The sequence below is a fragment of the Protopterus annectens genome, chromosome 1.part2, assembly GCF_019279795.1.
Source record: "Protopterus annectens isolate FY-2018-M chromosome 1.part2, PAN1.0, whole genome shotgun sequence".
In the NCBI taxonomy this organism is placed as follows: Eukaryota; Metazoa; Chordata; order Ceratodontiformes; family Protopteridae; genus Protopterus; species Protopterus annectens.
This window is the reverse complement of record NC_056727.1, coordinates 991,982,726-992,010,504: the sequence shown is the minus strand read 5'-3', so window position 1 is coordinate 992,010,504 and position 27,779 is coordinate 991,982,726. Positions and strand designations below refer to the sequence as shown.

The 27,779-nt window shown below is 39.3% G+C and overlaps 1 protein-coding gene across 2 annotated transcripts in view; it reads left to right on the top strand.

The window, feature by feature from the left end:
* LOC122792214 (protein argonaute-1) overlaps nucleotides 1-27,779 on the top strand; it is a 1,920,205-nt gene that overhangs the window by 1,237,836 nt on the left and 654,590 nt on the right. For both annotated transcript variants that reach the window (XM_044059955.1, XM_044059956.1), the window contains exon 12: nucleotides 917-1,101. In XM_044059955.1, coding sequence (XP_043915890.1) covers nucleotides 917-1,101 — 185 coding nt within the window. The remainder of the gene's footprint in view (nucleotides 1-916; nucleotides 1,102-27,779) is intronic.

The following is a 27,779-nucleotide window of genomic DNA, read 5'->3' as shown; positions in this document are numbered from 1 at the left end:
GTATACACATATACTTATATGTGTCTGTTATGTATGTATAGATGTATGGCATGAATGTGCTGTTATGTAGATTGGTTTGCTTGCAAACTAGATCTGAGGTAAAGGCAGAGGGGGATTGTGGGTATTAGATTGTCTCGAGCTTCTTCTCGATGCAGAGCTTGCAAGAGGCGACGCGAGCCGAGGATCGGCTCCGAACCCATGTGTAAGAACAAAGGCGAGATGAACACTCCACATGGAACGTTATGGTAAGTACATAACTTCTATTTTTTGTAAGTTTGTGAATTTATTAATCTCATTTTTGTGAATGTTTTCACCTGGACTTTGGCTGCAAACAGTCTTGATCAGTGTTTTACTCCGGTTAACAAACTTGCATAGTCTACTGTTAATGGTGCTTTACATAAATGTAACATATGTCTGTTTCTATAGCAGAGGCTGTTGCTTTAAATTATTTCAGTGTCAAAGATGTCCTATACTTTTAACCATAAATGCTCCTCCTCCTCAGTTTTTAAATAGTGTGGTAGTGCTGTGTAACATAATTAGTTATACTCTTAACTCTACTTCTCTCCATTTTGTAAATCCATGTCATGTAACATTAGTTTGCTTTAATTTCCTTTTAGAAGCTTGGTCAGTGGATATCCTTGTGAAATGATGTACATAATTTATATGATTTTCTTCATATTTTTTGGCCTTTAAAGTATTAATTGCTGTTGTGACCTTTTCTTTGTTTTTGTTGTTAAACACGAAGGACAAATTTCAACAAGTTAAAAGCAATTTTTCCAAGGCAAAAAATCTTGGGTTATTAACAGTATGCATTTTTTTCTTGAAGTTCTGTCTCTAAATGATGTTGGATCCAGTAAGGACAACCTAGTTGCCAAAATGTAATGAACAGTTTAATAACAAGTTCTATATTTGACAGGAATTTCACAGACCAACTGCGTAAGATTTCAAAGGATGCCGGAATGCCAATTCAGGGACAACCTTGTTTTTGTAAATATGCACAAGGTGCAGACAGTGTGGAGCCTATGTTCCGACACCTTAAGAATACATATTCTGGGCTTCAGCTCATTATAGTCATCCTTCCAGGAAAAACACCCGTTTATGGTAAGAACTTCTTTAATAAGCTATGAGTATTAATACCTGCTGCAGGAGTGCAGTTATGATATGGAATGTGGGTAGAATTGCATCACGCTGAAAGAAAATGTTTTGTTTTGTTAATCTTTCATAATTAAAACTGGTTAGTTGCACTGCATCATAGCTGGAACCATGGTGTGCATCAAGGTATATTTCTCTTGGCCATCTTTCTTTAGATCATAAGAGCAGATGTCTTGATGGATATGGCCAAAGGGTATTTATATGCAAGGCTGGTAGTTAAGAGATTTTTTTTAAATATTGCTGCCTCATAGCCCTTAGTTCTGCAGTTAATTTCTTGAATGAGCTGCCATTTGTGGGGAATTACGCATGGCCCCCTGCTTGTATGGGTTTCTATTCAGTGCTCTGATTTTCTTTCACATCTCAAAAGTTAAATTGCAAGTGAGTTGAATTAACTGGTCTTTAAACTGCTCAAAAGTATGTGCAAGCATAAATTATTAAAATTAATGAGCCATGGCAGGAGGTAGTAGAACTGCTTTCTCTGAAAGGAAGACGTGTGGTGTCTGGCTTTATTTTCTTGTCTTACACCCGCTAAGTACCCAGATGTGCTCCATCTCTCCTACAACCTTGAATTAGGTAAAGCAGGTAGTCATAAAGTTAAGGAAAGCATGACTGGTTCAAATTTAGAACCCATTTGATCTAACGTTCAGCTGATCATATAGGTCCCCTGCACTTCCACATTCCACATGCACTATAGCTGTCTTCCTTTCAGAAAAAGCAATTCTACTGCCTCCTGCCATCGCTCATTACTTTTAAAAATTCGTTTGCCTTTTGAATCAGGTGACCTGCATAAATTGCTGATAAGAGTGTGCATTAATCAGGTCCTTATTTTACAGAAATCCCAAGTCTGGTATCTGGGGCTTTATGGATCAGGGATTTCTTTCCTTTTTCAGTCAGTTTGTCTATTTTTATCTGAAATCCCTTCACTGAGGTTCACCCTCTACTAGTACACTCTGTAAAGAAATAAGCCATACTCTAGGAGTGTGTTTAACACCTTCACTTACCTGTTTCTCTGTAGCCCCCATGGTTTAAATTTCAATGCTAGGCTTCGTCAAGGAAATGTTTCCATGGTCAATAGTTCAAAAACTTAATTCATCAAAGCATTAACACATTGACTTGTCTTTTTTGTGTATTCATATAACCTGGTATAGTTCCATATCACAGAGGGATTGAGTCTATACTGCAGCCTAGGCAACAGGTGATGTTATTTGTGCTTCACTGTTGCAGTCATCAAATTTGGGTTATCCCTACCAGGGTAGCCCTCAGTCGGCCTGAATACCAGAGGCGGCTTAGTACTTCTGCGTCTGTTGCTATTGCTTCAGGACTGATGTCAGGTAGTCAGTAGTGTAAAATAAGGCAGCCGGCGCCATTACCCCAGTCTTTCTTGCCGAGGAGCCCAAAGCAGAAACATTTCACACTAGTACCGGTTGGCAGCTTACCAGAGTTTCGTTTCCCGAATTGAAGCTGAAGACTTCTAAAGCTAAGTTCCCCATTGGGGATCCTTTTTTCTTGCTCTAACCGATGTCAGAAAAAGTTAACAATTGTCTCGCCTGTGGAAAGCAAATACCACACTGAGACTTTCATTCTTACTGCATCACTTGCTTAGGCCCAGACCAAGACGTCCCTCGCTGTCGTTTTTGTGCTTTGTTCAATGCCAGAACTATACGTCATCGGGCCCTTATAGTAGCTAGATATTTTTGCTCTGCCCTCTAATTCCAATATGGCTTCGGTAAGCCATCTAACTACTGATCTTCCGAAAAAACGTAAGGATAAAGACAGAGACAGACTGCACAGATCCAAAACTGCCGACGCTTCCGTTAAGCTAATCAGTTCTCTGGTCCTTAGTGAGGCACTTTCACAGCTCCTAATGGCCGTTTCTGTGGATTCGCAGGCCGCTACTGAGACCCTTTCGGAGTTCGGTATGCCACAAGACTCTTCTTCGACTAAGGATCCTGCGGATGTTTTTACCTTGAATGGGTCTGGAGCGGCTGAGCAGGCAACAGCTTCTGAGAAAGTACTTCGCACTACCGATACTCGACGCAGACTACTTTCGTGTCTTCAGTTCTTTCTAAAACTACTGAGTTTCTAAGGTGCAGGGTATGAACCACACCCAAAGAAACGGCAACCCAAGCTCAGGCACCTGCTTCCTTGCCTCAGTCTCAAATACTTAAAATGGCAGAAGAACTTATTATGCTTATTAGGGGAAGCCAGGCTACCCCTTCCAAAAGAGTTTTATCTGAACAGGAGTCTGATGACTCTGATGCATCTGAATATGAAGATATGCAACCCTTCTCTGCTTATCGGGATTCTGACGCAGAGGAATCCGTCCCTTCTGCCTCTCCACCTGAGGGTTTTTCATTTGGGTAAACCCTACATACTTTAAGGGAGCATTTCCAATGGGAATTTCAAGACTACCCTCAGTCAAAAAAGAGACTCAGGGAATTCTTAGATCTACCACAGCATAGACCTTTGGCCATTCCTCCTGTCCTGGATGTTGTGGATGATGTTTTTATGGAATCCAGGCTGACTCCTGACACGTTTCCTCCTGCTCCCAGGAAACCTGATGGGTATTAAGAGTTCCTGACACTCACAAATTTATTTTCAAAAATCCTACTGCTGACCCCAAGGTCATTTCTCAAGGACCTAAAGGAATCAAAGCAACTTTAGCTAAGAATCCCACCCCCCCAGATAGGGATTCCCGAGCATTAGACAGATGGGGTAAAAAAGTATATACCTCTGCTACTCTTGCTATTAGAGCATTAAATTGTCAGTTCCACGTGCTAAAATATCAGCAGCATACCATGGAACTCCTCAAAGAAAAAATATCTTTTTGTGCTTGTGCAGAAAATAATTACAAAAGTTAATGCGTTCTGCAAGTCAAGTAACTAAGCACACCTTACAATTTGGTTTTGACGCCCTAGAAGCATCTTGCAGGGCAGCAGTCACTGGTTCTGTCCTTAGAAGGCATGCTTGGCTAAAGGAACAGACCATGTCAAATCCAAATTATCGGATGCACCCTTGAACAAAGACAACTTATTTGGTACCAAGGCAGAAGAGGTCTTAAAAAAAAATGGAAGAAAAAGCTAAATCTATGCAGACAGACTTCTTACAGTTCCAGTCACCGAGGTTCAGTAGGCATTGCCCCTCTAATCACTGGTCCTTTCCTGCCCCCTCCAGGCCAGCTCAGCCCAGACCCAGGGGAAGCAGACCCCCCACCCCCCAGACAACAGCCCCAGGGCATGCAGAGATCTAAGGAATGGAGTTCCTCCTCTTCAAAAACCGTGCAAGGCCACCCCCTTATGGTGAGAACTCACATTGACTTTGCACTTCCACCCTCTACCTCTGCCCCTAGGAGGAAAACTGTCCTTCCACGCAAGCACCTGGGTCACCATTACCAATGACTGATGGGTCCGAAACATAGTGTCCCAGGGATACAAATTTTATTTCCACACTCTGCCCATCCCCAAAAGGGTTCCCAGATCTTCCTCCAAACCGGTGGGCAGAGGCCAAAAAGCAAGTCCTTTCTCCATGAGGGGAATACAGCATGTTCCTGCAGAACAGATAGGCCAAGGTGTCTACTGCAGACTCTTCCTGGTACCCAGAAAAGAGGGAACTTGATGCACCATCCTCGATCTATCCATTCTAAACACCTTTCTGGTGATACCAAAATTCAAAATGCTCACCCTCCAGCAGCTTTTACCACTGCTTTCCAAGGATGTTTGGTTAGCCACCCTAGTCCTAAGAGAGGCCTACCTACACATCACAGTCAGGGAATCATGCAGGAAATACCTATGTTTCAGGGCAGGATCTATGCACTTTCAGTTTTCTGCGCTTCTCTTTGGCTTATCCACTGCTCCCAGAGTTTTCACAAAATGTCTCGCTCCCGCCATTGCTTTTTGTAGACCAAGAAATACTCAAATTTACCCATACTTAGACGACTGCCTGATTCAGGCACAGTGTCAGGAAAAGCTGCTACAACACCTGACTTTTGTAAAGGACCTACTGACCTCCCTGGGGTTTACAGCCCGTCACCCCTGCCATCATGGCACCTACCTCAGATCCCAACACTCCTGACCTAGAGGAGTGGAGAATTCATGCATCTCCAATTGCAGAACGTCAACCTGGCTTTTTCCCCTGACCTCTCCTCTAGCTACCAGCCTAAGCAAACAAGTTCTAGATGTTATATGTGAGTCCAGACTCCCCAGCACTACAAAATCCTGTGCTGACAAGTGGAAAAGGTTTTGCACCTGGATCCAGGCTACGGGAGCCAGAATGGCACAGGCCCTCCCTACCCTCTAATCCTGGATTACCCAGCAGACCTACTACACAGGAGTCTATCTTTCTCTTCTATTAAAATTCATGCCTCTGCCATCTGTGCTCATTACAGCACAGAGCCACCTCTTAAGAGGCATCAAACAGTTCCTAAAAGGGGATAACAACTTAAGGCCACCCAGAAGCGCTCCTATCCCTGCTTGGGGTCATTATTTTATGTTGGAAAAGTTCACCCCCCCCCCCACCCCCACCCCTTTGAACCTGCAGCTTCAGCAGGGTTAAAATTCCTCTCTTGGAAGACAGCCTTGCTTCTGGCCATCACTTCAGCTAGAAGAGTATCAGAGCTACAAGCACTCATGGCTGTAGAGCCTTTCATCATTTTCCATTCTGACCGGGTCTTCCTCAGGACTAACCCATCCTTCATGCCTAAAGTGGTGTCCAGTATGGCCCTCAACCAATCCATTCATTTGCCCACCTTTTTCCCTAACCCACAAAACAAGGGGGAAAGGATTCTGCACTCTTTAGATGTGCACAGACAGCTCAGATTCTATCTAGACAGGAATAAATTATTTAGAAAGACTGATCAATTGTTAGTCAGCTTTGCTGCAGGAAAAGAGGGCAAAGTCATATCCAAACAATCCATTTCCAAATGGATAGCACACTGCATCCATTTCTGCTACGAGCAACATGGGAAACCTCTCCTTAAGGGGGTCAGGACTCTCTCTACCAGAACAGCCTCCACCTCTGCAGCTTTCCTCAGAGGAGTCCCCACCAGGGGACCTAGAGGGTGCAACTTGGACATCTGTTCACACCTTCAAGCATTACCACCTGCCTATCTTCTCCAAATCCAGGGCAGACTTTGCCACTGCAGTCTTGCAGTGCATCCTAGCCAGCCCCTAGTCTTTTTGACTGCCTCCACCCTTTTCCTCAGCTTTGGGAATCAACCCAAATGTGATGACTGCAACAGTGAAACATGAATACAGTACAGTTTTGTACATTTACCATAAATGTAGATGTTAGAGTGTTGCAGTCCTGGTTTCCCTCCCTCCGTCCCCCTTTTCTCTCTCTCTCTCTCTCTGTCTCTCTCCTTACAAGGAACATTTTGGTATTTACTTTCTACTGGTGAGTTTCTTCTACCATATCCTGGCTCCCACTTGGGGGCTCCTGACAGGGCAAGAAAAATTGATTTAATAGCGTCGGCTGCCTTACTTAATACTACTGACGACCTGACGTCCGTCCTGAAGTGACAGCAACTGACGCAAAAATACTAATCCTCTGGTATTCAGGCCGACTGAGGGCTACCCTGGCAGGGATAAACCCAAATGTGATGACTGCAACAGTGAATACATTCGAACATCTACATTTATGGTAAGTGTACTTTGTGTACTGTACACAACTGTACTTTAATTTGCCAGTCCTGGCACTGTAGGAGCCAGACAGAGAAAGGAAGGAGTAAAGGTCTTGGTCTGCTGTACTCTCCTGGGGAAGGAAGGTTGCATGCAGTCCAGGCTTCATTGTGTTGGTGCAATTTCCGTGCTGGGAGACTAGGGGTAGACCACCATTCATGCTTCCCTGGGGTTCATAGGTTAGTACTAGGCTAACTGCCCTTGCAAGCCATTTTAAGCCTAGCCAATTATCCCCTGTGAGATTCAAACCCTGTACCTTGTGTTTGTAAGGCAAACACCTTAACCATTAGGCCACCCTCCCAACAGTCTCATACTCTGCTGGTCTTTTCTTCATTTCGACTGATTTTAACAGTTTTATCAGCCATCTGAATATCTGTTTAAAGCTTCTTCCATTTTTTTCCAGCCTTTTGTTATTTGAGTTGATATACTCCTTCAGAGTTTAATTTATTGTAATCAGCTCTGAGCACATTTGAGTTATTTTTTTACCTTCAGATTACTGGAAGTCATGTCTTGTACCAAATTTGGAGCTTGAACTGCTTTTTGCTGAACAGCTGCAGGATTCTTCCCAGTCAATGTTTTTTCCTCACATTTTAGGCTGATTGCAGGGCATGACCCTTGCAGATATGAGGGATGGCTTTTGAGGTCAGCCTATTGCACAACACAGCACACACCCTCAGTGTTAAAAGAACAAAACCACTGTTGGTGTTTGCCTGAATAATGGAATGTCCTACTCAAGTCTCACCCTGGGGATGAGGGATGAATAGGTCCATTAAGTTGTAGGGTTACCACCTGTCCCACTTTGCGAGGGACAGCCCCTCTTTGGGCAGTTGTGTCCTGAGAAAAAAAATAAAAAAAATAGCAAATGTCCTGAGATTTCAGGACAAAAATATTTCCTAATATTTCTTTAATAGTTGCATAAAACAGTTATTTTATATATGAAACTCTTATATGTTAAGTGAAGTAGCATAAGCAACTCAAATGTTACTAGAATAAGCTTTTATTTGTGCAAAAAAGTAAAGTTTTGTACTTTGCACTGGCTGTGGGTATGTTTTGTCCTGAAAAATCTGACATTTCTAGAGAAAATGTCCCACTTTGGGCATTTGAAAAGGTGGCAACCCGATTAAGTTGGAAGGCGGCTGATCATCAATAAGCAGTAAGAGCAAAAAAAGTGTTCATATAGCATTCCCTATTTTTGCTGGGAAAGCAGCAAGATGTGAAGTAGTATCTGTCTGCATTTCAACCCCAACACTCAAACATGAAAGAAGGAGAGAAAGTCTAATATCTGCATCTGTTAAGTTGACCATGTCTGGGATGGCAGTACTTGGGGAAAGCCCCTTTTGCAGCCTTAGGCCGATGCTGAAGTGCCATATGAAGGCAGATGTACTGGTGGGCAAACATTGATGCCACCCTTCTAGAGGCAAAATCATTCCTGACACAGTTTCACAGTTCTTGTTTGTCTTGGCTTTTTGCCCTAGCCTTCCACTTTGGTCATGTGCCATGAGCCCCCCCAGTTTCAATCAGCCCCTGTGCAGGGGATACATTCTGAACTTCAAGCACACAAATTCCCTTGCTCATATGCAAGAGTGCACCTGCAGTCCTTAGTCTCCTGGCTGGAGATTGGTGGTTGCATTTGAGAATGTGGATATTTTCACTAGATATTCTCTGAACTCCTGGTCTGATGGCCCAGACTGAGATTTCTTCAGGGTATTCCTTGCCAGGACTTAGCATCCATCTCGCTGTCATGTATTTTGTGGACTTCTAGTGAGACCTGGCCTTAGAGTTTGGTAGCGGGGCCTCAAACAACATAGCCTGGGCCTCCTGCAGATCTTTTATGTATCCATTCACTATTTTCCCAGTACATATCTTTCATGCAGTTGGCTGTATACAAGATGGGGAAAATGGAGGGCCAAATCCTTTCTCTGTAATCTTAGAAACATGGAGGACACAGTGTCACTTGCCTTTGAAATAAACAAGGACATTAAGACCTCTCCACCTATAAATCCTCCATTGGAAAACTCTTACTGATGAGCTACTCCATAGATTGTCTTGTGACCTCAGGTGTATCCCTCTGTATGCAGAGGAGGAACCATAAGTGACCCTCAAGTATCTGGGTCATCATCTTCTAGTCCTGTTAAGATCTGGGCTTAGAGAGTCGGTCAGGACCCTTTGCATGTCTTCCATAATAAGCTGCCATATAGTTCCCTGAATTTTTTGAAACAACCTTGTCAAATCACATTTTAAAATGTAACGCAAGTTTCGTACATGAGTAGAAAACCAGCCATAACAACACTTTACATTATTGTCATGCAGTATACTTAAGTTTTCACATTAATTTTAATTCATTCTAGCATTACATAAATTGCTCAATTCCTGCCTTCAGTTGAACTTGCTTGTCTTCCTCTTGAACATTATTCTGCATATATTCTTCCTACCAGTGCTATTTGTTTCTATGAAATTTGCTTTTTACCTTTACTATAGATCCTGTCTCCAGTTCTGTTATTTCCTTTATAATATCCCGGACTTCCTTGAGTTTGGAAATAGATTTTGATTTCCATTTTCTAATAGTTTTTGATAGTAAATAGCATCAAACTTGGTAAGACTTTACTTTGTCTTAGCATTTCTGATCCTATATCCCAGCTTGAAAGAAAAATGTCCTTAGTTATAACCATTTATTCTCCCCAAATTTCTGCCAAAGTGCTCTGTAGGGAATTTTTAAAATATGGCAACTTGTTAAATTCCCAAACATGTTCCCCCTTACTTCTCTCTTGTCCATCATTCCACAAACATTTGCTAGCTACCCGACAAAAAAAATACCCTGACATTTATACTGGGTCTAAAATACCTATGCAGACAAATCCTTGCAAAAATCCTACACCTTTTGGACTTTGCATGCTTGGAAGCCTTACAGTCATCTTGGTATTTTTGTAAATTTCCTTTTTATTCTTTTTTTTTTCCAATCTTGTCTAACTTCTGACTTTTTCTTATAGGTGTCACACAGTGTTTTGTACAGCCTAATAATTATCCTTATTTTTTTAACAGCAGCTTATTGACTAAAACTCTAGCAGAGCAGGTCTTTAACTTGGCAAGCCCCTGTCTTTCTGTTTGCCTGTACTCTGGTATTAATCCCTAGCAGCGAAGGCAGTCTCTAACCTGCAGTCTAAACTTCTGCCTGGTTTCATTCCACTTTACATTTCCCTCTGTAGTTATTTGCTCCCAGTACCTTGGTGCCTTTGCTAATTGTATCCAGTAAATTCTAGCCCCTTCTTGCCCATTTTCTTTACCTATACTTGCAGTCATCCTTACTGGCATAATCTCCTTTCTCTATTCCCGTGTTGGTTAGTTCTTAGAATACCTTCTGCTGCTTTGTGAGTGTAATATTTTGTATGGTGGTGATTTGCCTCCTGTCTTATTTCTCGACACACGCACCTCACAATCGCCGCCATCCCCTCCATTTTGATTTATAACCTTTTGCTTGCATTCGGTATATGAGCCTTAACTCTTGCCCTCCCATATAAATTCCTCCAACTCTGTTATTGCCCACAACTTCTCCTTTAGTTAATAAAACCGTCTGACCTGTGTATAAAAGTAAAGGGACTAAGAATGTTTTCATTGCTTATCCAACTATCCCTATCCATAATCAAATGCTTCAGTTTTCCAGATTTGTCCTTTCTTTTGCATAGCCTATTCCCACATATCCTTAGCTGCCATAACAGAATCCTTTTTAAGCCATACATGTAAATATTTATTCTGTTGTCCCCATAAGTATGGGGTATTGTTGAACAATTTGTGTGTGTGGGTACAGAGTTTACCACTATAGTCTGTTTTATCTTCATCATTTTTATATCCCAAAAAGACTTGAAACTGTCACAAAATGCTCCAAAAAAGCCAAACGTCCTTTTATTGATTTTTCAAGTATGAAGTAATATCCTATACAAACCTAACTTTGTTACCATGCCATTTTATGTCCTTGAATTTGAGAGTCCCTTACTCTCCTTGCCAGTGGCTCTAAATATAAAGCAAATAACAAAAGGGAAATGTGTATCCTGCCTGGTTCCTCTGTTTAAACACAGCTTGTCAGAGGAACTCTTTCATTTTAATTATTGCCTCTGAGCCTTCATGTATACTAATAGCCCAACGCATAAATTCCCAGTTGATTTTATTGAATGCTTTCTCTAGGGGCATTTTCTTAGTCTTTTTTTTTTTACTCTGGATCATCATTGTTACATTAATGGTTTCAATTGTTTGCTCTCCTCCAGAAAGCCACATTGGTCCATATCTATTAATTTTGGCAACATGTTATTCTCTTAGCTAGAATAGACATAAACACTTTAGGACCTTTTCAGTTTTAATGATTTTATATAAAGCTGGGTGTGATGGGTATTTACTCTCTTTGGATAATCTAGTTACCACAGCTTTCTTCTGAGATGCTGACACCCCTCCCCCTTTTTAAATACTGTTAAAACCTTCCAAATCTTTATCACCTTCTAACCTTCCAACTGCCACATGAAGTGACATCTGTTCCTTAAGATGTCCTTGTTGATTTTGTCACAAATTTTATCTAGTCTTTTCCTGTCTTGGTTTATTAATTGTTGAGCATAATCTTCCTTCAACATTGACATAATTATGTCTTCCATAGTTACTTCCACTTGTGCCTTTTCTTGATTTCCACATTTCTCTGCTTTATACAAATATTAATAACATTTCCAAAATGTGCCTAATACCTCTATAGGATTTCTGGTTATTTTTCTTGTCATAAGCTACCTAAGATTGGCAGTGACCCGTTCTACCACCCAACTTGTTCATAGGTTCATAGATTAGTACTAGGCTAACTGCTCTTGCAAGCCATTTTAAGCCTAGCCAATTATCCCTTGGGAGACTCAAACCTTGCACCTTGTATTTGTAAGGCAAACACCTTAACCATTAGGCCACCCTCCCAACCCTGATAAAAAAGTGAGTGGGTTTACTCCCAACCATGGAAATGCAGTTATATCCATATATTTCTCCCCATACTCAGTCATAGCTTCACACCTGTTTCTAGTAGAAAAAGGAATAGGTTCATAGGTTAGTACTAAGCTAACTGCCCTTGCGAGCCATTTTAAGCTTAGACAATTATCCCTTGTGAGACTCAAACCCTGCACCGTGGGTTTGTAAGGCAAACACCTTAACCATTAAGCCACCCTCCCACTTGTGATAAATGTTTGTATTTTCTGGAGTTATCAAAAATAATTGCTCAATAGCAACCTTTCCAAACTCATGCATGTTCAAATGCTCCCTTATTTTCCCATTAGCACTCTGCAGTTCTTGGTGCTCTTGCTGTGTGAGCTTCCCCTTGAAACTTTGCCAGCCCTTCTAAATAATTACAATTACTACTTTCCCATAGCTCTTATTTCTACCTTGTTTTTAAACTTTATTTTCGTTTTATCTAACTCACTAGCTATCCCTTTTGAAGGCATGTCTATCTTCCCTATTAACTCAAATTCCTCTAACAGGAAAGTAGGAATACGCAACCTTTGTTTATTTCATTTTTATCTTTGTTTTTGTCTGTTCTAGAGCTGAAATATTTATTGAATGTATGTCAGAGCTAAAGCTTTCAATCCAGTGCACGTGCTGCTGTGAAATATCTCTATCCAGTGTAGCCCAGTTACTATACCTTGCGAAATGTGTAAATCCTGTCTGAGTTTCTACTATTGAATTCACATCTCATTTATTTATTTATTTATTTTGTTTTAGAAGTAATATCCTGTTTTGTTATACTTTCCTTCTAGGTCTCCCTGATACTTCCTCACTTTTGCAAATCAGGTTCAATCTTCATCTGTAAATGTTCCTTGCTGACGGCTGAATTTTCTTGAACTCTTTAGTAGCAGTTTTTGTTAGAATATAAATACCTGCCAATGTAATCCTCTTCTTCAAAATAGCACTTTACTACAGTAAATCTGTTGTAATTTTTCTCTCTCATTACTGGAGTCACTGTATCGATCAGTATTATGATTCCTCTTTTCCTTTATTCCTGATGTTCTGCTAAATGTTCATTCAGACATCCTTTTTGTTAAATTCACATTCTCATTTCTATATCCAAGAGCATTTCCTGCAATGTTATTATTTGCACCCTATGTTTATTAATGTAAAATCGGTACTATCTGCTGTTTGTCTATATCTGTAATGCTGTTTATATTCCTTGATAATGTGAGCAGAGTAGCCCTTATGATAAAAAGTTATTACTCCCACTTGTTACATGTGACAGTTCTTTTGAACGTGTAACAACGTTTGGCTTATGTGGAAGCACAAATGTTTGGCGGGCTGTTTCTTATGCAGTTGCTTATTTTCTGTTTTAACCCATGTCACAGTTTATAAGAGTTTTTCTTCAGTGCAAAAAATAAATAAAATGTTCAGAACCCCTCTCCCCTTTTAGCTTGGAACAAACACACAAATAGAACATTGTAAATTTTCAACAAATGCAGTTTACCTCTCCAGTTTGGAGCAGTTGTCCCAAGTAGATTGCTGCACACACAGGCATTACCTAATCTAAAATCAGGGTTACCCATGCTGAAGCACATGTTACAGCCTGTGTTCCCACATGCATGGATTTATTTTTTGTTCTGTTTCCCTTTCCAGATTGAAAAATGTTTTGCATGCTTTCAGTAAACATTACCTTTTAACCATAAGAAAAAGTGCCCAGACTACCCTTTAAAATGGTGAAGTAAATTGTGAACTGTTATATTAAATGTAGTAAAGTATTAAGGCTGCTAGGAAAGCAGTTACTTGTACAGTTTATTCACCTCCCACAGTTTTAAACTTCACTTTTCACTAAAGTGCTTACCATTATATCTTTAAGTATTAATTGCACTGTTTGTCTTGCTTCTATTAGCAAAGAGTGCTCAGAGCTCTCAGGATTAATGGCCTGCACCCACAGAGACAGTATTGTTTCATGTGGTTTCTGCATAGGTGGACAAGTGGCATGGGTGGAGAAATTTAATATTGCAGTGAGGTTACACTGCATTGTTTTATTCTGCAAGCTGAGAGCCCTTTTTAAGGGACTGTTACCCTTTTCTTCACTGTATTGCGATTGTGGCATTGATGTACATAATTTAGGGGGTTAAAGGGACCCACCACCACATGGCCATATAGGGGTGCTGCCCCATTCAAAAAATGTTTTATGTTTTTTTTTTACTTGCCAGTTTCAATATTCTTAGGAAACTGGTGAGTTGAATGACCATGCTTCAGTTGTTCATAGATAAACCCCTGCAGACAGCTCACCGTCAAGTAAAGGTAGCCACCAATGAAAAAGGCCGGGTAACTTTGAAGATGTGAAACATTTTTTGTAATTTCCTTTGCAACACGCTGTTCAGACTTTCTATGGCCAACTTACTACACCAACAGTCTTCTGTTTCCCACTGAAAACATTTGTTAATGATTTAGAAAAGGCTAATTTTCCAAGTGCAAAAAACTTACCATTTTCCATGCCTTTCATCATTTTGTAATATTTTTCAAGGCCATTTACATAAAAAAATGCCTGTGGTTTTAACCAAGGGCATTAATTTGTACATTCAAGTCTGTAAAACAAAGGAAATTATTACCTTAATTCTGCATGCAATATGATCAGTATATTTTTACATCCTGCCCAGCAACCCAAAATCACATTATGTTGACATTGACTTTAACTTGCTTCTGTTCAGCCTTTCATATGTTATGTGAGAGTATAAGGCTAGTATGTCTTACAACTAAGAACAAGTATGTCCTTGCTTTACTAGCCTTAATATATGCAGCAGTCACTGATACTACCTCCACCATACATTTAAAATACCCATTACTTTACACAGCACAAAACTGTTTTACAATATAACGTGCAACTTGCATCTTGAATTTTCTTATACAGGCATTAATAAGAATGTTGTACTTGGGTATTTCATTCACCTCAGTGTTCTAAACACTGGCTTAGTGTGATATATACTTTACAGTTCACTTAGTTTAATGCAGTCAATAAAAATTCCATTCTCTCAGCCACATTTTCTTGCAGACCCACATTTCACATATTTGTTCTTGTATCCAATGGTATTGAGTTGGCTATTTAAGTAATTTTAGTGTTGCCCAGTCTTCCTGATCATGTTTATCTCCCAGCATAACTCTCCGGTTCAAGTCCTAGGTAGTTCTGTTTCTTCTAGTCCGCTCCTGTGCTTTTGTCTGTCAAGCATTTTCCTTTGGAAGTCTTTTGTTATATGTTTTTTTCTGAGATGAATGAGAAGCAGAGACCCTTTTTGTTTGCTGGCTTTCTCTTGGTTGGATAACAATTATATGATTCTTGCTTAGCCTGTTCTACATCAAAAAATCTATTTGATCCTCCAGGAAAATATTTTAAAGACTGCTGGATAGAGCAGCACAAGTCTCACACCTGCCCCTAGACATTCCCTGCTTGGTAGGATGATACACTTGCTTCTCTTCTGCATGTTGTACAGTGAATAAATGTTTTCCACAGACACACTACTGTCCCCAATTTTTAATACTTTTGCCTTCTGACACAGTGTTGTCAGAAACCACCCTTTCTGTTAGTAAGATTGCATCCTTATTATTGTATGTTTTATTTACTTTATCATGGCCAGATGTGGAGCATACATGCACACTGCTGTCCCAGTCAACAAACCCTGCTGTGGAGTACCAGTCCAATAGCTTATTTTACTTTTACAAACTTAATACAGTCTCTTCCAGTTTCTAGGGTGCAGCAGAAGCTCTCTGGTTGTTTTTGTCTTGTGATTGTACTACTTTTTGAAACTGATCATCTTGATAAATTTCCAGATTGGTCAACATTTTCTTCTGATTTTTGCAGGTTTATCAGTCCATTAGAATAGCTAGTTAAAGCTTACATTTTATCTTATTCTTTTATTTGACTTGATATATTACTTTAGTTAATTCATTTCACACACCTATGTGTACATTTCATTTATTTTCCTCTAAATTACTGCAAACAATTTCCTTTACCAAACTTGAACGAAGGGAAATCCAAGATGGCCGCCCATTGAGTAACAGCATAAATGCTCTCCCAGTGTGAAAACAGGAACTCAGCAGAGAAGGCTAGTGGATGTTTGTGTTTCTGGGTAACTTTTAGTAAGTGGCTAGCCAGTGCACTGCCTGGTTGCCAGGAAAAAAAAGAAATATAGAGGACCTGAAGGAAAAAGGCTACAAAAGGTGAGGAAAAACACTGACCGGGAAAGTACTGCAGCTGTTAAGCAAAAAGCAGTGCAAGATCCAGACAGTCTTATAGTAACCTAGAGGAAAACATATAACAACTGCACACAGACCTGGTTAAAGTAAATGAAACACTGATGGAGTATATCAACTCAAATGACAAAAGGCTGGAAAAATGGAAGAAGTTTTAAACAAATATTCAGATGAGGTAATAAAACTGCACAAATCAGAGGTCGAAGTGAAGAAAAGTCTGACTGAATATGAGACTGCTCAAGAAGAAATGTTTAAAAAAATAGAACTAGAGGACAGAGCAAGTATGGAAAAGATAGTTTTAGCAGTACCAGAGAAGCTGGAAGGAACAGACTATATTAATTATATGAAAGCAGAAATAAGCATACTGGACTAGTATTCCACAGCAGTTGTTAATTGAAAGGGCACATTGTGTGCATGTTCCAAACCCGGCTATGAGAAAGCAACCTATACCTTTAATAGTAAAGATGCAATCTTACCAGCAGAAGAAATTGATTCTGACAAAACTTTGACAGAAGGATAAAGTACTAAAATTGGGAGACAGCAGAGTGCTTTTGGAGAATGATTACTCATTGTAAACCAGGCAGAAGAAAAGTACATTTATTCAACTGTTCAGGGAATGTTGAGAAGCAGGTGTGAGATTCAAACTGCTGTACCCAGCTATCTTCAAAATATTCTTCCCTGGAGGGACAACATTTTTTTTTTGATGAAGTGCATGCTAAGGAGGAAATGTAAAATCTTGTCCAGCAAAAAGTGAACTGTGAGACTGAAAGTAGATTATGCTTCTGGTAATAAAGACCACAGAGAGACTGTTCCAGTGAAACCTTTTCCAATGTTTCAAAGTAAAATTTTGTAGAGAAGGAAGTGTGCACAAGAGTTGACTAAAACAACAAGAGTACGTTGGAAATGAAGCAGAGGTAGGACTTAGGAGATGGAGATGAGCAGAAATAAAACCAGTACCTTAAAGGCTGGCAAATGTGGGGTTACAAAGAAATACGTATATTTGTGAAATATAACAGAATAAGATAATCTGGAAATATTGGACATTATGGCCCTGAGTCCCCCACAAGTCCAACAGTTTATGCCCTACTTCATGTCAGTAATGTTTGAAAAATACTTTGGGGAGGGAAGAGGAGGGAGAAAGTTAACCAAGTAAAACAAAATATTTTCTTAATAGTACTATTTTTATAATGTGTGCTTCTTTGCATGCTGTAAAGTAAAGATTTTTCAGTTGTTTTAGGTGTAATGGAGATACTGTTGTAAACAAGTGTTCCTGATTTTTTTCTTTCTCCCTTCCGTCTCTGTTAAGTTTTTAGAAATGTAAGTATATTGTTCATGCATGGGGGAATGACTGGATTAAGGCCCCTTAGCTTGATCTAGTAACAAGTTTGAGAAAGCAAGTAAATGAAACAGAATATTTAAATATTTTAGGCTTTTTTTTCTAGCAAATAAATGTATGCTTAATAGAAATTCTGTATCTGGTTCTCCTGTCTCCACGGAGACAATATGGTAAAGAGAAATTGGCTACAATCTGATACAGAATAATTGCCCAGGAGAGAATCTTTTTTGAAAGTATTCAGGTGTTTTCCTAGCTGAGAGAGCTGTAAAGATAAGACAGCCAGACAGCTCTTATTAGAAGCACAGGCTACACCATGTGTCTTAGAGTGGATAACCTTTCTTTTAGGTCAACTCAGGTCTGTGAGTGTGGCTGCCAGTTTGGGACTTTTGTTCCTATTAGGAGGGTAAAACATATTTGAAGATGTACATAGTATATCGTTTTGTGTGTTAGTATTAAGCTAATAGGTTTTAGGAAGGAATTTAGGGGTGTTTTTGAAGGCTTTCAATAAAACAAAAAGGTTTGTAAGATGTGGCTTAGGCTCAAATGGATATGACAAGAATCAACTGTGTAAAAGTTCAACCTGCCAAACAGTGTATACATGTAACTTAAAGCTGGAACTAGACATTTAACAAAAAAGTTGTTAAACCGAAAAGGTGGGAATAATAGCTTTAATACAATGATGCTTTCTGCAATTCTTTAAATGCCAATGGTCTCGCAAATAAAAAAAGAGCAGCAAACTGTATAAAAATGTAGAGTGCAAATAGCTGTGCTACAAGCAACACACTTATAAAAACTGAACATGTGAATTTGATAAGAAAGGTGGTCAGGCTGGTTATTCAGCAGAATACATGGGACAAAGGAAAAGGAGTACTTGTATTAATAGCAAGAAGAATTCCAATAGTAATTGAAGAGGATAAGCCAATAATGGTAGATTTGTAGTACTAAGGGGCTACTAGCAAGGGAGGAGGATTACATTGTAATGTTTATATTCCACCTAAAACTACTATAATGGAGCTTAAGAAAATTCTGGGATCATAATGGACCTCATAAATAAAGACATAGGGAATTTGCAGACTTTGGATCCAACCCAGTTTGGCTTTGTCAAAGGCAGATCATGCCTTTTAAACTTGGTTGACTTTTTCGAAACAGTCACCAAAGCCATTGATGAGGGAAAGGCAGTCCATACAGCCTACCTCGATCTGGCTAAGGCCTTCGATACAATACCCCACTCGGGTATCATTGAAAAACTCATCAGCCTAAATGTCAACCCATACATCACAAGATGGGTTGCAAACTGGCTGAGTGACAGAACCCACAGGGTCAGAGTTGCTGGCGCCATGTCAGACTCAAAGCCTGTCACAAGTGGTGTCCCACAGGGCTCAGTCCTGGGCCCACTCTTGTTTGGCATCTACTTTTCCAGTACAAGCAAACACAGGAGGGTTATGGCTGACAAAGTTTGCAGATGACTGCAAACTGAAGCCATAGTAGAAAACACATCTGATACAGATATCCTTCAGAAGGGTCTCACAGAAACGGATAACTGGTGCCAGAGCCACGGCCTAAAGTTAAATGCCAAAAAATGCATAGTCATACCCTTCGGGAAAAACAAGGTTACCCCTAGCTACCAAATAGGTGGCAATCCACTGTGCACAGAAGAAGTTATCAGGGACCTGGGGACCCAGGTTGATAGTAGTCTGTCATTCGACACCCATGTAGCTAAAGTAGTTAGGAAGACCTTCTACATTGCCCACCTTATCATGAAGGGATTCTCATCTAGATCAAGGAGGTCATAGTCTCCCTTTACTCATCACTCATCAGACCAATGATTGAGTACAATGCCCCATTCGAATGTATCTGACCCGACACTTGCAGCAGCTGGAGAGGCCACAAAAGTTCCTCACCAAAAGGATAAAGGGTCTCAAAAATCTGTCCTATGCTGCCCGACTGAAAGAACTCCAGCTCTATTCAGTCGCCACCGCTTGCTCAGAGGTGACCTTTGCCTAACATACAAGGCCATGTCAAACCCAGATTTGATGAATATGCTTCACCTCAAAAATCTAGATCCATCAGAGCCACAAGGGCGGGAGACTTAAACCTTGACACGGCTATTAATAGGACGTGCTGGAGGGATAGATTCATCACCCAAAGACTCCCTATGCTGTGGAACAAAATCCCGGTACATGTGAGGCAGAGTACCTCGCTGGCCTTGTTCAAGAGAAATCTTGACCAATGGATGGGAGATCACAGATATACCCCAGGGATAACCTCAGTGTCACTGCTCGACAGAGGCACAGCAAAATAATGGGTATAGTTCCCCATACTAAAGGGGTGGCGTAAGCCACAAAACGATGGGCTAGGCTTGTAAATGCCCTCTGGCAGATAGCCTAGTATGAACCTATGAACCTATAAATGGTCAGCTTTCAGAAAGGAATATTACTTATGGGGAACTGCAATTTGATTTGCAGCAGTGAAAATGCATCTCTGGGGTTGATTTGCAGCAGTGAAGATGTGTCTCTGGGGCTCAGAAGGGAAAAGTATAACAAAGCAAGGTAGACCTTTGAAGAAATTTATGAAAATATTTGACTTGGAATATGTAATTTCAATACTAAGAGTTCAGAGTGAATTTACATATTCCCCACGATGCAAAAACTGGGCTAGGCTAGACAGAATTTACATTTCAGGAACATGTGCATTTAATTAAAGGTTTTGATATGCACCCATTAACTGTTGCAGATCCTGCACCACTCAGAACTAAAATAAAAACTCAGGGTAGTGAAATAAAAATGAGACACTAGCACTTTCCACCTATCTGGTGAAGAGAGAAATTTAAGGAATGGGTTGCGGAAATTATTCAGGAGCTATTAAAGAAAATAGAAATTTCTTATAGCTAAGGAGTGGGATAAAATTAAAGTGGAGTTTAAAAATAGAGCGGGAATAAAAGAAAGTGAAATTATGGTTGTTAAGAATTATTTGGAGGGACTGACATGTTAAAAGAATTGCAGAATATGGAGAACCTCACAGAACAAGATGATGAGCAGCTGCAGAATGCTAAACAAAGTAAGGGACTTACCTCTATAATATGCATAAGTTTAGAAAGATTGCTGTTTAGCAACTGGTCTTGGGTAATAACTCTAGAGCACAAAAAAATTTAGCATGACAACTAGGGCACCAGAAGGTAGAAAGGGCTGTTGCAAGCTTAGGGAGCTTATAACAAGGAAAGTAGAGAGTTCCTGTATAAGTATTAGAAATATTTTGGAAAATCATTGAAGTCTATATAAAGCAGACAAATGGAAATCAATGAAAGGTACAAATGGAAATGTTTTATAGAAGAATTAAATATGCCAAAGTTGGAGTTAGAAGAGGTTAATTAGTAACAGGAGAGAAATGAGATGATGTATAACCAATCTACAGGCAAGTCACCAAGAATAGATGCTATACCTGTAGAAGTTTGGAAGCTAGGAGGGGAAAAAATTGATGAAGATGTGTGAAAGGTTTTGTTAAGCAGTGTTTTAAGAATAGGAGAAGAACCAGTATCCTAGAAGAAAATGGTGGTAGCTGTAATACGTAAAGAGAGTGAAGATCCAGCTTTAGAGAGGCCCATTTCAGTACTAAACCACGATTGTAAAGCATTTGTCTGTAATGGCTAAAAGAATGGCAAAAGTAATGCCAAAATTGATAGCTGTGGATTACTATGGTTTTTTGGAGGGGTGGCAAACATTTGACAGCATTGATGATCCAGAGGGCAGCAGAATATACGGAAATACCACTGTTGGTGGTGGTGGGTCTTGATGCAGAGAAAGCATTTGACAGAGTAAGCTGGGACTTTGACTAGGGCAATGAAAGCATTTGTATTCCTTGATAAAATTATAAAGTTGATTAGGAGGATATATGAGGGATCGGAGGCAAAAATTGAAGTGGCTGGTGTCCTCTCTGATAATTACTGCTTAGGCAGAGGAACCAGGAAGTAGTGTCTTCTTTCCCCTTTGTTTGAATTATATTTAGAACTGTTGACAAAGAAAATAAGGGACTCCAATTCAAGAAAAGGTGGCTGTATTTGCAGATATTGTATACCTGACAAAATCAGAAAAGGACATTAGTGTTGTGGAATATTTTGAGACTGTTTCACATCTTTTTGGGATACAAAATTTATGAAGCTAAAACAAAGGCAATAGCGGTAAATGATGTACTCTCAAATTGGTTCAGCAAAATTTATGAAGCTAAAACAAAGGCAATAGCGGTAAATGATGTACTCTCAAATTGGTTCAGCAATATCCATATTTATGGGAACATAATAAAATGAAGTATTTAGGAGTATGGATTAAAAATTGCAAAAACTGAGAAATTGGAAGCTCTGTTATATGGATATAGATAGTAAGTTACAAGAAGTTAAAATGTTTAGTCCCTTTAGTATTATACACAGGTTAAGCATATTTTTATCATACAAGGGAAAAGTTGTGGATAGTTAATAAAGAGCTGAAGAATTTTTATCTGGGAGGAGGAGGAGATTGCAAAATGTGAAGTGGGATAAGCTGATTATTCTAGTAGAACAAGACAGATTACGATTACCCAATTTGAAGGGGGAATTTCAGAGCTGCAGAGTTAAGGGTCGTATAAATAGCACAAGCAGAAACTTGGAATTCAAAGTTGAAAGGGGTGATGAGATGGAGGGGAGGCGCTGAAGAAACAAGGAGACTGGGATTTTGGGTCCAGATCTTTAAGCGAAATAACAATCATACAGAATAACATATTCATAAAGTAGCAGAAAGTATTCCAAGAACTAAGCTAACATGGGGATGGTAAAAGGAGATTCTGCTGCTAGGGATGACTGCAGTTAGGGATACAGACAGTAGGCAAGAGGGGACTGGAATTTATGGAGAAAACTGGCAAAGGAACCAAGTTATTGGGAGCAAGTAACTAGAGAGGCAAAGGTAATAGAATGGGAAGATGCCAAGAATGTATTTGTACTGCAGGTTAGAGATTGCCTGCCCTATCAAGGATTGATATCCGAGTGTAGACAGAGAAAGAAATGGAGGGGGGGTCCTTAATGCAAATGAAAGACCAGCCCTGGTAGACTTAAGTAGAATCTAGAACAGAAGCTGCCATTAAAGGAATAATCGGTAAAGCATATAAAGCATTGCATGATATCTTCAGGAATCAGAGGAAGTTAAAAAGGATTGGGAAGAGATGTTAGATAAGTAATTCACAGAGAAACACTGGGGGGGGGGGGTATATGTATATCTCCCAAACATGCAGCAAAATCTAGAAGATTTGGGATTTTTTTCTCAAATGTTTACATATAGATATTTATACCCCAATTAGACTCCAGATAATTTTTCCTCCGATAGGCAGCAAATGGAGGTGTAATGGGAAAGAAAGAGGTAATTGGGAAGATATTTTCTGGGAGTGTATTGAGGTGGTAGTCTAGCGATTCCCTGCAGACTACTCTGTCAGAGGTAGAGTAAACAGATTGGTGTAACTAGGGAAATGATTTTTCTGAGCTACGATAGAGAATCAGAATTGCGTAGACATAGTAAGGCCTTGCTTAGTCTAATTATGGTGGCTATCAAAGAAACAATTACTAGAAAATGGAAATGAAAGTCAAAACAACTGTACTAGATGTAGTGAGTATAGTAACAGATAAAACAACTGGAATTGGGATCTTTAAAAAAGGGCAGAGCAAATTACATAGGAAAAAATGAATTATGGGAACACTACATACAGGGAAGGAATGAGGTTTAAAGGATGGCAGGACTTAAATGAGCTGTTTAATGTTTGACAGTGATTGGGTAGATTATAAGTGATGTATAGTGTTTGTAACTAGGATTGTGTTGTGGTTTGTGATGTAAAATGCTTGCAGCTGGAATGGTGTTTCATTTATATATGATTGCTTATGTCATAAGTGATCATTTAATAAAAGTGTTTAAAAAAATAAAATTTAACTGCTTTTTGCTCAACAGCACAACAGACTGATTTGCAAGTTTTCTGTTAATTTTCTTTTAGGTTGTCCATTTTTTTTCTTTACTGCCATCCAGACAGTGTAGTTAATTTTACTCCAACTGATTGCTTCTCTGGCCTTTTTCTCATAGCTTTTTTTTTTTTTTAAACACTGAGAGTTCATATCAACCTGCTGATCTTTGTGCAGCCATCTTTTAAGTTGAAACTTGAGGTGGTCTTGATATACATGACAGCGGCAGAGTAATGGCAGGCAAAGCAGGAATTAGGAGAATGGTCCTTTAGGATCCCAACCGGAATCCCCAGTGGATGGAGAAAATAAGGGATATGGAGGACAGACATTAGCCCAAGCCTCCATTTGTAAAACTGAAAAAAGGCCTGTCTACACTGTACTCTGTTCTTCTGCTAGCTATGTATTGAGATTGGTCTCATACCTTGATAACCATGGTAGGATGACACTTGGGGGGGGGGGGGGGGTCTTGAGATTAGTATCATTCCTTTCATGTGTTTTGAGATGCTTGAGTGTTCAGAGGGCCTTGATAATTGACTGCTGTGTTGGCTCAAACTCTCGAGTCCTACTTGATGGTCATGTATTTTAGTGCAGGCTTGAGGGGTCTGCATCCCTCACCACTCTTCACAGGTTGAGATGGGCTCACAGACCATGGTGCAAACCCATTTGGAATCATCTTTATTTTTTATTATCTTTTGAGTCCACAGTCCTCCTTGACATTGTATGCATAAACTAAATAAATCAAAACATTTCTGGAAGTTTAGTTAGTGGGTTGCAGGAATATATCCTGAAGAGGAACAGCTTGATGGTAGCATAGGGCTGTATGCAGCCTTCTCAATACCTAGCACTGTATTTGGCACATGGCACCCTACCTCTGGTGAATGATTACTCGACATAGAGCCTGCATGCTGTTTAATTATTTTGTGTGTCTTGTGAGGGCAAGTTGTTTTTTTTAATTTTGGTATCAGAGGAACATTTCTATCTTTATTATTGCCTTTGTGAGAGAGAGGTTCTGAGGATACTGCAATTCTTTGTATAACTTCCACATCTCAGATGTTCCTTAGTTTGGGGAGACTCATACTCAGGAACTTCCCGCAGGAGTTGTATGTTGCTTTTCTTCCTCTGTTCACTAAGATGCTTAGTCACTATTTAGGCAAGATTGATAAGGAATACCTTGCTATCTGGAAGAATCCATATTGAACTATTCTCTTAAACATGGATTTTGCTCACCATAGGCCTTAGACCAAGGAGTGTGTGACTTGATGGTTCTGTCCGAGCTCCCAAGGTAGATTTGTGTGTAATCCTATGCAGTATTGGGCACACATTCCTTATTCCTTCCAAGGCTTTAGATAGTGTAAACAGGGCTTTCTCTTTTACATTTGGGTCTTACGGACTTTTAATTACTGTATCATTTTTCCTAATTCAGGCCTGTCTTGTGGAATAGTTTAGGGAAGCTTGCAGAATTCCCTGGTTTTGAATCAAGGAATTTAGAGTTTAAGGTCTATGATTTTCATGTAACCATTTGTAACTTATTGCTGATATTGTGACTAGGGCAATAGCTGTTGTATCATTGCATCAAATTGTATAGATTACACTTTTCTCATCCATTTAAAAGCTTAGGCCAAGAATTTCAAACATGGATCATATGGTGGCGAAATGCGAACTTCACTTCTGGCAAATGAGCCACAAACCTGACATACACTAGAGGGGTGCCGAAGCATAAACTTGCATCCTCAGGAATATACTGTATAAATTCACTGTTTTGGGGGAGAGGAATAGTGTATATTGTCATTCTGTTTGCATTTATCAAGATGTCCACCAAGTTTACTATTAATGCATTTGCTGTTTTTCATCTACATTAGTGAAAATGACTCTGTCTGTTATACAATTTGTTTTTGCTTAGTTCATATGTTAATGTTATATCGGAGATCAGAGTTCAGTTGTTGCTATGCATATCTGAATTCATGTATTCACTTTCTCAAGTTGACCTGTATACTCTTTTTCAGTTTTATAAGATATTCTGTCTGCCTGCGTAGTGATCAGATATATTTCTTTCACTCTTTTTTTACTTCACTTCAAAACTCTTTATAGTAAGATATTAATTCATCCACAGAATAGCCAGCCATCTTCATGATTCTCTTCTGCATTTTGTATGCAGTGTATATACTTAAGCAGTGTCAGTGACTAAACCACTCCACTGATGATGCAGTCTTTAATTTAGTGCAGCAGTACTGCTGAATCAGTAATGAAGGAGAAAGCAGAGCAGGTGCAGCAACCAAGGTACTTGTAAATAAACAGAAACATCTTGCAATGTCTGTACATTGCATTCTCATGGGTCATATGTAAAGCTGAGGCTGAAAGCTTGAGACCAGTGGCTTAGACACCATTCTGGCTACATCATTTTGGGGAGGGGGGGGGCCTAAATGGACAGGCTTCTCGGGGTATGACTAAAATGTGAGGAAAATAGCCACTGAATGCTATAGTGGATATTTGGTGCCTCTCATGGGTAACCCCTTTTTTGTTAGGCCAACCTGTCCAAGGAGAAAGCCTTCTTAATGACTGAGAAGAACAATTTGAGCATCAGGCTGTTTTGTGAATATCTTGAACCTAAACACTACATCAGATTCTATTTTGTTCAAATCAAACAGAACAAATGGGCTTCTGGAGGAAGTGGGTTGAGTAAGGGGTAAAGTACCTCACACACCACAATGCAAGAAGGATCTTTTTCCTATGCACCATTAAGTAATGCATACAACTCCCTTAGAATATGGGTAATCTTTAAACCTTAATGAGCTGACAACAAGATCATGTATGTCGCATGTTGCACTTTTCTAGACGATCAGGTTGGATAGAGCCTTTATGGAGGTTAGACCACTCCCACAATGTCCTAGGCTTATTTGTACATAATCCATATACCACATTGTCTTCAGAAATGAAAAATGCATGTAAAACTGAAGGGAATATATTTGTGGAAGTGAAGAAGTGAATTGGTTTGAAGAGGTTGTGTTCAAAAGCAGAAAAAAGTGCCCCAAACGCATCCATTAAGAATTCTTATTGCATGGAAAATTTGGAGAATACTTGATGCTTTGTATCCAGAAATGTAACTTATTCCTCACTGTAAGTAGATCTGAGAAGCTCAGAAAGGTATAATGTGCTACATTCTTGCATGTCACTGAGGGAGAAGATTTTGAAGGTTTGAACTGTTAAGTTTCTTGCAGAGGAAAGAAGTAAAAGAGAAGCAATTAGGAGAGAATTTCGCTAAGTATTGAGACCAGAAAGTATTTGTTTTTTTTTTGTTTTGTTTTATTTAGAAGTGCACGTAGTGTATTATCAATGTGGTAATTTCCAGGGGTGCCCGTCTTTTCAAAGGGTGGTAGTATTTTCACATTTGGTCTTAGTCCATGGCTCTGGCACCAGTTTGTATCAAGCAATCTTGAAGTGTATCTGTCTTTAGGGGATTAAGTGACTATACCTAACAGTCATCTGCAAACCTGGTCAGTCAGTGGCCCTTGGCATTTACCCTGACTTCAGAGAAGTAGTTGACAAAAAAGGAGAGGCCCCAGCAGTGATTAGTTTGGGAGTCTTCTGCAAGAATGTGTCTGTTTCAGTATATCAAAGGTTCATTTCAGCGAACCATTCATTGACCATAATACAGCGAACGACTTATCCAGGGAATGGAACTATTTGCCCAGCATTCAGACCACCACACAAAGCACACTATTTCAAACCCATATGCCCCCCTCACACCCCCTAAACTGTATTTACCAATTCTGAGATCATACTGCAGTGAGGAAAAGGGGCAAATTTCTTGGGATGGCCAACTCGTTCATTTCCCTGGGTAAGTGGTTCATTGAGGTTAACGTTCACTGTATTAGGGTTGATCAACAAAGATTCTAAGCAGAAATTAACCTTCTACAAAGTGATATAGACCCCAAGAATATAATACGTTGTATATATTCAATGTATATATATATATATATATATATATATATATATGTGTGTGTGTATATATATATATATATATATATATATATATATATATTTATGTATATATATATATATATATATATGTGTGTGTGTGTGTGTATATGTATATATATATATATATATGTGTGTGTGTGTGTGTGTGTATATATATATATATATATATATATATATATATGTGTGTGTGTATAGATATATATATGTGTGTATATATATTTGTGTATATATTTATATATGTGTGCATATATACATATATTTGCGTGTCTGTGTATATGTATATATATATATATATATATATATATATATATATATATATATATATACACGTGTGTGTGTGTGTGTGTGTATATATATATATATATATATATATATATATATATATATATATATATATATATATACGTGTGTGAATAAAAATATTATCACCACACCGTGGATGCCACTCCTTAAATAAACCTGA